Source organism: Alosa sapidissima, chromosome 21 (genome assembly GCF_018492685.1).
Source record: "Alosa sapidissima isolate fAloSap1 chromosome 21, fAloSap1.pri, whole genome shotgun sequence".
Taxonomy (NCBI): domain Eukaryota; kingdom Metazoa; phylum Chordata; class Actinopteri; order Clupeiformes; family Clupeidae; genus Alosa; species Alosa sapidissima.
Window position 1 is genome coordinate 24,256,455 of NC_055977.1, and position 11,523 is coordinate 24,267,977.

The 11,523-nt window shown below is 41.2% G+C and overlaps 1 protein-coding gene across 1 annotated transcript in view; it reads right to left on the reverse strand.

The window, feature by feature from the left end:
* The window catches only part of slc6a18 (solute carrier family 6 member 18), a 17,920-nt gene extending 6,677 nt beyond the window's left edge, over positions 1-11,243 (reverse strand). The window contains exons 1-11 of the mRNA XM_042076427.1: positions 10,899-11,243; positions 9,630-9,770; positions 8,054-8,191; positions 7,529-7,710; positions 6,413-6,523; positions 4,267-4,379; positions 3,854-3,982; positions 3,506-3,662; positions 1,303-1,507; positions 1,019-1,178; positions 632-794 (exon numbers count right to left, since the gene is read on the reverse strand). Of these exons, the coding sequence (XP_041932361.1) occupies positions 632-794; positions 1,019-1,178; positions 1,303-1,507; positions 3,506-3,662; positions 3,854-3,982; positions 4,267-4,379; positions 6,413-6,523; positions 7,529-7,710; positions 8,054-8,191; positions 9,630-9,770; positions 10,899-11,043 (1,644 nt within the window). The 5' untranslated portion in view covers positions 11,044-11,243. The remainder of the gene's footprint in view (positions 1-631; positions 795-1,018; positions 1,179-1,302; positions 1,508-3,505; positions 3,663-3,853; positions 3,983-4,266; positions 4,380-6,412; positions 6,524-7,528; positions 7,711-8,053; positions 8,192-9,629; positions 9,771-10,898) is intronic.
* Positions 11,244-11,523: the final 280 nt, after the last annotated feature.

An 11,523-nucleotide genomic window follows, 5' to 3' on the forward strand; every position in this document is an offset into this window, starting at 1 on the left:
CAACTGCCAAACTGCGTTACAAACTAACCCCATGCATTACTATGGAGGATTTTTTGAGTGCTGTATCTCCTCATTAGAAAGTGTCTGGTAAAACTGGTTGTTCTGATACCCCAGTAAAGTAACTAAGTAACTTTTACTTAAAGTACATTTTAAATGAACTACTTTTTACTTTTACTTGAATACATTTTCAGATCGGTATTTTAACTTCTACTTGAGTAATATTTCATCAAAATATTGGTACTTTTACTTGAGTACAATATTTTTGTACTTTTTCCACCTCTGCACTTTACTTGACAGTATCGACATAAGAGTGACATGACACTGTCATGACGCATGAACCCTAGCCCTAACCCTAATCCTAACCTCTAACTCTAACCCTAATTTGTTATGACAAAAAACGAATGTCACTTAATAACAGAAGGGTTATGTCATAAACGTTTATGACTTGTTTATGACAGTGTCATGTCACTGTTCTGTCGATACTGTCAAGTAAAGTGTAACCAATATGTTTGTACTACAGGTGAAATGTCCTTGGGTTAAATGTCATTGGGTTATCCACTAGTTTTATTTGTATGAGTTCATAAAAACATGTAAGTCAACTAAATAGATATAAATATTGAGGGGTACTTACATAGTCTGGGTTCCAGGTGGGGTAGGTGGGTGTTGTCTGGACCTGAACTATGATGTAGGCTACAAAGACGACCAACAGCAGCAGAGGACTAATGCACATCCAACACGCCTTCCAGAACAGGTTGGGACGCCGTCCCGTCATAAACTCAATGTCATCACTGAACCTGTAGAGCAATACAATTACATCCAATTCAACTTTTTAATACATTTTGTAAGATTTGTTATGCTTTTACATATTTTTGCATGCAACTGACACTTATTTTATGTGCAATGTGATTGCGACCAATAAGCAACAGAAACAACAGAAAATGGAAGCAATCTTTTTTTCTTATACACAAGAGTTCCCAACTGTGGGAAATGCAATTGCTGTCTCTGAAAAGGGCTTTACCGTCCCATTCCATGAAAGAAGACTACACCGATGATCTCAAAGAAAGCAATGATAAGCAGGGAGACGGAGCCCACGTAGTTGTTGAAAATCTCCAGCCAGTAGTTTCCTGAGTCCATGGTAAAGATCAGACTCACCAGGCACGACAGCACAAAAATACAGCCTGGAGAGAGAAAAAAGTTGAAAGGGCATATAAGAGCATTGCCTACAAACGCACACACACACACATTATATAGGCCTAATGTGTTTATAAAAATATGTATGGTTTCCTCAGCGGGCTCACATACCTGTGAAGAGTTCTTTGGGCATCCACTTGGGCACCAGATTGAGGTCGTGCAGAGGGGCAAGGACCCCCTCCATGTTCCCAAACATAGACGAGAGCCCCAGGCTGAACAACATGACGAAGAAGAGCACTGCCCACACCTGAGAGCCCGGCATTGAAATCACAGCCTCCGTAAAGACGATGAAGGCCAGACCTGTTCCTGATGCACTCTGGGTAAGTACAGTACAATAAAATACAGGTCATTGTTGTTATCGTTAGAGGTCTTTTCCTCTAGTCCTTTTCCTAAGAGTTTCTTTTTTTCATCTCTTCCTATGGACTGGAAGCCTTAGGGACTTTGGGCATACCAAAATCTTATTTAACCACTGTTAATTCTTTTTTCACTGTATGATGTAAGGAATAATGGACGACACAGGGTTCAGTTATTAGAATAATAATACATGTACGAGGTGGTAATGCGGCCGTTACACCTTCAACGTGCATTATTATGAGCGCCACGTTATTGAAGCACGGAATCTTCAAAATGTTTGTAATTTTTTTTTTTTTATTCGGTAACTGTACCAACGGTTCCCGGGACACTGAAAGACCGGGCTGTACGAAACTTGGTACTTGGTGGGCATGTAGCCCTACAAGGATGATACGGAACCATTGTTTTTTGTTTTGATCCGTCACCTACCCACCACACTGGGCCCCCCGAAAAGAGGGTAGGCCGGACACAGTTTTCTGTGAATATCTTGAGAACTGTAGGGCCTAAGATGACCAACTTTTTTTCCTGTGTGTTGGTCTCAAGGGGCCATGTCAACCCATCCCATTTCCACTCATTTGAGGTATAGTGCCACCAAGTTAAAAGTGGGTAAAACCTAGTGGCTGACATGTTCAAAACTGCACAGAACAGCAGGCATATCCGAGGATTCTGTTGAACCTTAGCTTTGTAAAATCGCTGTTTTACTTAGCTTACTGCAGTGCAACTGAGCTAAATGCCACCTCAGTCATGTTACAATGTTGCTATGAATGTCTGTCAGATCGGTAATTTGTAGGAGTTTGGTGAATTGATATACAAGCATAATGTGGCCAAAAACTGGAACTGCTTCGTAGGTGTGAAGAATAATTGATGTTCTAAAGAGTGCATCCCAATAGAAAATTCAACCAAGCAGTGGTATACAGTAGGTAAGGGATAACGGACGCCGAGGTGTCCTGTTATAGGGAATTAATCAACGAGGGAGACAAACTCCCTGACATGCAGCGGAGGGGAGTTTCCTCCGCCCAAGTCCATTAATTCCGTTTATTACACGGGTCTTCATAATGCTGCAGAACGCTCCATTCACTTCAATAGGCCTTCCCAATGTTCGGAGGTGTGTTTTTTCTCGATAACAGATCGCTGTCAAGCAAAATGGGTTTTGTGCTTCTGATTCCTGTCATTCATATCACTCCGCAAGTAGTCCGATCACTTCTTGCATTGGAACTTCATTCAAAAGTGAAAGCAGACGGTTTATCAGCTGTGTTCTAAAGAATGTTTAATTTAAGTTCACTTTGAAGGCCGTTATCCTGCTTATTACCCAGTTGCCACTATAGGCAATAAGGCCTTTAAAGCACGCAAAGGAAACAAGCGGTTCTGTTTAAAAAGAAGCCGACTTGAACAGTTTGTTGTACAACTTTCTTTGGCCCTAACAGCGATAGCATGGACAGTTAGCTTGTTCACAGTTGATTCAGAGAATGTGATTCCATTGTTGTGAAGCCTGCTTCCAGGCTCAACCGTCATCCTACTATGGTTGTTATAGTTACCATTCATAATCAATGAACGGTGATTAACCTTTTTTTACCAGATCTACCCAGGCAACCCGTAATCTGTGTTTTCACAACCTTCTACCCGTGAAAGTGCCCTGGAACGGCAGTCAAACCCGTAACATACTACTCGTGAACTCGTACCATATCATTGTAGGCTACTCCCAGTTACCGTTTTTGACGTCACACACACATAAGCAACTCTGCAGAAGGGTTTGTCATGACTCCTTATGACTTTGCCTGGAACACTATTAAGTTGTGAGTCGTGACTTGAAGTTGTAAATTGCGGGCTAAAAATTGTGTCTGGAACGCAGCAAACTTCATAGGTGTCTCATTATTCAGAATTAATAGCCACCCACCAGCCAATCAGAAAGGAGTATTTCTTCTCTCCGGGTGATAGAGGATATTAAAGGTTGTCCAATTCATACCTCATCCAGGAATGTCTGGAGGTTGCATTCGGTCAGATTCAAATAGGAGACTTTAGCAGGATCTGTTTTGTTCAGGTTGTCCAGCCAACTGTCAAAGTTGTCAACGGTTATGTTCTGATCAGCAACGTCAAAGCCATTGGTGAGTGCTATGATGTTGCTGTTTGGAAATAAAGACCAAAACTATCACTGAAAGCATTTAGGGCAATCTCACAACTGTTTTCTTCTCTTATAACCAGAATTCCTTTGTCAGCATGACACTCCATGTCTAATTCCTGATGAGGGTCATGTTTGTCCTCATATTTCAGCAGCACATAGCCACATATCTTAATGTTTTGGAGATTTACATACCCTTGCACACAGGTGTTGTAGTTTGAGGTTGCCTTGAAGCCCAGTATGGCGAATATTGAGATGGAGGCATACAGTGAAGTGGCACTGTTAATGCATCCTACCAGAACAGCATCTCTCTCACAGTTATTTCTGAAAGATACAAAACGTGTGGTTATGACCTTTACACAGGTGTAGAGAGCTGAGCTTGAATGTAAGTGTACATGCTTTGTGTTAACATTGTGTGGAGGCCGTAACGAGTGGATGAGGTTTAACCAGCTGATGTAACACCATGGGCAAGCACATTTCATTTTAAGCATACATCATGATGCTGTAGATTGTTTTGAAATGGTATCATAATACCTGGGCTAAGCTCTGTCTGAATTTGCATTAGAAGGTATTTTTTTACAGTGGAGTGTAAAAAATGGTGTGTTTACTTCTGTGGGTTGTAGCTGGAGAAGGCTATGAGGCCACCGAAGGCCAGAGACAGGGAGAAGAAGATCTGAGTTGCGGCATCCAGCCACACTCGGGGGTTCAGCAGCAGGTTCCACTGAGGATGGAAAACCAGAGTGTGTATGTTAGGTGTGTGTGTGTGTGTGTGTGTGTGTGTGTGTGTGTGTGTGTGTGTTAGGAACCAGAGTGTGTTTTACCAGTGTGTTGTACTGTGTGTACTGACTTACAGCCTTGATATAATCATGATTGGAAATGGACTTAGAGGATAAAGCATAATAGATTAACTAGATGTACTGCAGAGCAACTTTTGTGTACGTAAATTAGTGTGTGTATGTGTGCGTTTGCTTTTGTGTATACTATATGTATGCTTCTCTGTGTGTGTCTTTTCGCTTGTGTGTGTGTGAGGGTAATGGGGTGTGTGTGTGTGTGTGTTTTATGTGTCTGTGCGTGTGTGTGTGTTCGCTTGTGAGTGAGTGTGTGGGGGTAATGGTGTGGGTGTGTTGGTGTGTTTATATGTCTGTGTGCGTGCATGTGTGTGTGTGCATGTATGTGTAACAAACAGATTTTTAGATTCCGACTATTACCATTAAACACGGGTAGAAATTGAATAGGCTAAGTTATTAATAATGTTTCTTTCACTGACATCGGGAGAGACACCACAAATACAGTTACCGTAACAGGCAGTTTTTTTTATATGAGCACAAGTACGCTTGAAAGCAAACAAACACTTATTTCCCCATAGTTATTTCCCCATACTTATTTCGCCATAGTCTACTGTTTGTGTCTTTATGTGTGTGTGTGTGTGTGTGTGTGTGTGTGTGTGCATGTGTGCGATTGTGTGTGTGTGTGTGCCTGTGTGCCTGCATGTGTGTGCCTGCATGTGTGTGTGTGTGTTTGTGTTTATGTGTGTGTGCGTGGCATGCGTGTGCTTGTGTGCGGGCCTGTGTGTGTGTGAATCTGTGCATGCGTGCCTGTGTGTGTGCGGATGTGAGTGTGCACACAGTCATTTACATACACAAAAGTTGCAAGAGTAGGGGATGGAGTAGGTCAGGAGATGGTGACAAATTGATAAGCGCAAATTATTTTTGCGGAGAGAATGTGCAGGACTTAGCGGTGGTCATATTTTGTACCACTTTGCAGTACATCTAGTTTAAGCATATTGTCTTCAGTAATTTTCTGTCAATGAATCCCGGGACAGTGAAAGATGGTGCTGCACGAAACTTGGTGGCCATTGATTTTCGTTTTGATCTGTCGCCCACCAGCCACATCGGACCCCCCAAAAGAAGGGTAAGGCGAACACAGTTTGCCATGAATATCTCAAGAACCGTAGGGCCTAGGGTGACCAAATCTTTTTTGTATCATTTGTGGTATAGCATCACCTAGTTAAAAATGGAAATGCAGAAATGAGGTCTAAAAATTAGTTGTAATTACAGGTATCTTTGGCTGACATGTTCAAAACTGCACAAAATTTGAAGTGTATGATCATTATGACACCCTCTGAATGTATCCCAGAGGATATTGTATGGGGAGCAATAAATGAATTATGTGTAAATTTAGTGCCTGTACACTAATCACCCTGCAGATGTTGGAGTTCAGCAAAGGGTTGCCTGTAAAGAATGATTGAAATGTACTTACTACATTTCTACAAGCACGCACACACACACACACACACACACACACACACACACACACACAGACTTGAGACTCCCAGTTGTTACATTTTGTGACAATGCCCTCTTTAGATAGCTGGATAAAATGTGACTTTAACTTTAGACCAGGTTTTTCTTGGTCAGTGGTGTTATCATTTTTAGTGACCTTAAAATAGTGATTTTTGCAATATGCTGATCACACCCATTTTTTTAAATCGACAAACCTGTGGGTGCACTTTGTTCATTTGACAGCTTGTGAACTCGAGCTCTTGGCGGTAAAATCATTGCGGTGTTGGGTGTAAGGTAGGACCAAGAATTGCGTTACATTTGGTGCCACGATGCGCCGGGTGTAAGATAGGGTCTATTGTCATCATGATGGCCATAGAGGAATTGTGTCGTTGACATGCTGTTCTAAACTCCTCTCTTTTCTCTCTACAGCCAAAAAGAGCTTGGACGAACACTGTGTGAGGGCAGCACTCACGTCTGGTGTGAAGAGGTAGATGAGGCCGTCGGTCGCTCCAGGAAGTGTCAAGGCACGGACCAGGAAGATGGTCAGCACCAGGTATGGGAATGTGGCCGTTACATACACCGCCTAGCAAGATTAATGTATAAACAGAGTTAGCCATCTCAAGGTTGGACTACTGTATACAAGAAAGTAATGTTAAAGGAGAATTCCGGTGTGATATTGACCTAAAGTGTATTGAAACATGATACTTAGTGTGAACGTATGTCTCATAGCCCATCTCGGCTTGTCCCCTGCACTCCAAAATCTGGCGCTAGTTAGCCGATGCTACCAACAGCTTTTTCAATAGTGGTGCTTCGGCATCGGGCTAGCCATGCAAATAAATCACTGTTTTACACCCATTTACGAGGCTCAATGGGTGTCTGCTACTGGAAGAAACTGGAATTGCTGCTACTGGAAGAAACTTTCAGCATTTCCACTGAATTATTTTTGGAATCTAATCCCTTATCATACCTGTTCATTCTTACTCTTTGCTCGACTTATCGTGACTAAATTCAAGATGGCTGCAAACGCTAAACTTCGTGAAGATACTGTCTGTATAAATCGTCTTGTAAGTAAACTACCAGTGCTTTTTCAAAGTTCTCAATGTCTCGTTTTAAATGTCAGGGCCCTCGGAAGTCTACCAATGAAGTGTGGAGATACATTGAGCCTCGTACTGTAAATGGGTGTAAAACAGTGATTTATTTGCATGGCTAGCCCGATGCTGAAGCACCACTATTGAAAAAGCTGTTGGTAGCATCGGCTAACTAGCGCCAGATTTTGGAGTGCAGGGGACAAGCCGAGACGGGCTATGAGACATACGTTCACACTCGGTATCATGTTTCAATACACTTTAGGTCAATATCACACCGGAATTCTCCTTTAAACAATAAGAGGGTTAATGGCTACAAGAATCTTTAGATTAGGATATCATCATAATGATGATCTTTAATAATGCTCTTATTATAATAATTATTATCATCACAATAATTGGTAGAACTTGAAGAAGAAAAAATATAGAAGAGGAAAAAATGATGCTTGTGCTACACATGCAAATCTGATAGGAAGAACTGCTGGTATAAAGACAGTGCATGCCTTGCCAATGGTTTCAATCCCCCTGATGAAACAGATGTAGACGATACACCAGGCCGTAATCAAGCACAAGACGAGCCACCATTGGAGGGACCCGTTAGTCTCAATGTTGGGCGTCACGTTCAGTGTCTGCCGGTACCAGAAGTAATTAACGGGAGTACTGTCCAGACACTCCTGCACATAGCCTAACGGACACAACAGAACAAACGTGCTCAGGTAGTGCTGACATCAGACATGAGGAATTTGTGGGTTTGCTCTGTTGGAGGAAGGACTGCTAGAGAGTACAGACTGCAGAGCCAGCTAGAACAACTCATGTAAAGTCAGGAGTTAAGGAGACAGCACGTCCAAAATGTTGCACAATTAAGTTACTTCTATGAAGGGCTTTGAACCAAATCACTTTGTTAATGTTATAAAGTTATAAAGATACATGGATTTAAAGTGCACATGATGCTATTCGATTCTATTACAGAGTAATGTTCTGTTAATATTTACAGTGAGTGTAAAAATTCTGTAAAATTGCTTTGATACCTGTGAGGTCCTCGTTGACCGGGCATTCACTCCAGGGCAGAGGGTTCTGGAAGGAGTGGAAGAAGTACCAGAGGACCCAGGCCAGGATGGTGTTGTAGTACACGGCCACCAGGAAGGACACGATCATAGAAGCCACACCTGGACACACAGTTGGACAACACTTTGAACTTGTTTCTTGATTTAGAACTAGGAGTTCTCTGATATAGACCTGTTTCAGCATTTCAGACTAAAAACTCATATATTTAAAACCCTCAAGAGATTAATTTCTGTTAGGTCAGCGGACTTGACAAACTTCAAGGCAAACACAGGATGTTTGACACTAACCACATTAAACAGAACATTTAATGGAAATAGAACCGTGTTGTTACTTTATTAATTGGTAATTACAGTGAATGAAAATGCAATGTACTGTTCTTCCTGGTTTTCTTTTAATTATTGTTCCGCTGACCACTATTTTTGTACGCTATTACTCTTAAACCTTTTAACTTCGAAACTTTGTTCAAATTTTGTAATGTAGGTCTTATAATGGACATGGCAACAATAACCTAGCAACCACCATAATGTCAACCTATTAACCACCATACTGTAGTAACCAACATGATTACCCTAGCAACCAGCATAGCAACCACCATACTGTATGTACCTTTATCAATACCCCAGCTACCATCTCAATTACCCTAGCAACCACTAAAATATTGTCAACCAACATCATGACCCCAGCAAACAGCATAGCAACCACTTATTTAGCATAGCAACCACAATACCTACCCTAGCAACCATCTCAATTACCCTAGCAACTGCCACCAAAATGTCGACCTAACAACTACCATAGCAACCAACATGATTATCCTAGCAAACAGCATAGCGACTTCTTTCTTTTGCATAGCAACCAGCATATGTAGCCTAGGAAAAACCAAATAACTGCATCTCTGTATGGAACTGCAATGCTGTGGATTGCAAGGCACTACAAAGAGTAGTGAAATCTGCCCACTATTGGCTCCCATCTCCCCTCCATCCACAACACATATTATAAACGCTGTACAAACAAAGCCAAATCCATTCTCAACTGCACATAATACATAATTGCAACTAATACATTACTGCACAGAATACTGTACACTTTGGTATTTAATGTTTCTTTTGCACTTCTGGATGGATGTCAACTGCATTTCATTGGATCTGTACCTGTACTCTGCTAAATTACAATAAAGTTGAATCTAATCTTATATAATCTTAATTACACTAGCAACAACCCAGCAACCAGCAACAACATAACAACCTAGTAACAACCTAGCAACCACCCCTATACAGTCAACCTAGCAACCACCATAGCAACCATAATAGCAACAGCTTTATTTAGCATAGTAACCACCTGTCTACCTTAGCAACACCATTGTAACTATCTCTGCATTATCTGTTTTAACTCTGTGTGAAATTTTACATCATATATTTTGTATTTTCATGCACTGGTAATTCCTTGGAATTGCTGTTCTAGTTCATTGTTAAAGCATTACAATATCATTGATATTTGCTTGTGGCACTTGTATTTGGTCAGGTGAATTACTGTAACACTTACCTACTCCTCCCAGGTACGGGGATATAGAATTCCACACTCCGATGCTACCCAGGCGTAGACGCTGGCCGATGGCCAACTCCAGGTAGAGGAGGGGAAGACCCTCAAACACCAGCGCTATCAGGTAGGGAATGAGGAACGCACCTGGGAAATGGGACACGGTTTAGTTTGATTTAGTTGACACGTGGATCAGTGTTTACTTTAAATCTGTATGTGGGTTTGTTAAACATTAAACGTCAATTTATTTTAAGATGGGAGTATAGATGTAACCCGGTAACATTCAGCAACTTGTAAACTTGTATCTCTTTGACCAAAGAAAGCATAAAAATATCCCAATCACATGTATGAAGAGTGTTAATATTTAGACATTTCTACTTTTATATTACTCTTGATTTCTTGTCAGGTGGCTGTGAAAATGTCCAACAATCATTCATGGTTTACTATGGAGCCCAGGATTGCATTTTGTTTACTATGGTTTACTATGGAGCCCAGGATTGATATTGTTGAATATCGAGAGAATGGGCGCTCATTTTACTAGATTGTGCGCACAATTTAGAATATTGTGTGCTTGTTTTTCCCCACATAGTATGCCCATTTTACTGATTCTACCCATAAATCAGAAGACTTTGAGAAGATTTGGAAAAGATTTATGAAAGACTACAGTCTTACACACACTCACATTTAAAGATTATTTAGTCATATACTAGTCGCAGGGTCACTATTTACAAGACTGCAACTAGATTCCTTTAAATTATTTAGCATTGTGCACTAGATATCAACAGGAACTCAACTAAGCTTGTACAAACGACTCATATCAAAGTCATATTTTTGTGTTTCTGCAGCATTGTTTCATGAGTGACCGTTATGTCTCCATGAACAGGTAAAGGTGAAGTGTTTAGATTTAGAAGTATTTTCGGGCAGGTCATTGAGTTGTTCTGTCACGTGGAATACTAATAATTTATTAGAAACCAAATAACAAATAACCATACAGGCTACTGCTATAACCTACCCACTTTACCCCTTCCTGTTTGGTGCTGGATATACACAAAACATATCTTGCAATGACACCTCCGGGATTCTGTAGTTCACTAAAAGTAAAAAGTAACTTTTCATTGATTTAGAGCTTATTCATTAATCATAGAACACTACTATCCAGTGTCTATGTTTCTATCAGATGTCAGTAAAAAAAGGCCTATTTTTTTTACTTTTAGTTATCCCTCATGTCATAATTAATTAGGTGTCTAGGTAATTAGGTTATTAAAGCTGGCTTACCTCCACCATAGACCTGACAGAGGTATGGGAATCTCCACACATTACCCAGACCCACAGCAAAGCCGATGCAGGTCAACAGGTACTGGACCTTATTATCCCATTTGGGACGCTCATCACCACTCTTGGCATCTTCACTGTCGGCCATCCTGAGCTGTGCTCCCGGTCCTGCTGTAAGTCCTGCTGTGTCCTGTGTGTGTCAGGCTGGCTGAAGAATGGATTTCAGTGGCGATGCTTCTGATGCGCTCCTGGGTCTCCTGCACGGGGTTGTTGTCAGTGCAGCAGGTCTCACTCTCTCTCTCTCTCTCTCTGAGTTGAGGGTGTGTTCTCTTGTTTTGACACTTTCTGATGGAGGCAGGCGGTTTTATAGGTTTCAGGGTCACGGTGGGAAGAGTGTGTGAGGGGGTAGGCCTAGGCCAACCATTTCCTTGTTCCTTTTGTTTGTGGAGGGAGATGGTGAGGAGGGATTGTGCAGTTCCCTCATTCAATCAGTAACTTCGGGACTCTGTGCTAGAAGTATCTAGTTTTAAGAAATAGCTTATGTGAATGGACATCTACTACACCTGATATTTAAGTATCACAGCTGCACTGGCATGTTTTATCAAGTGTAGTATAATTAATTAAAATA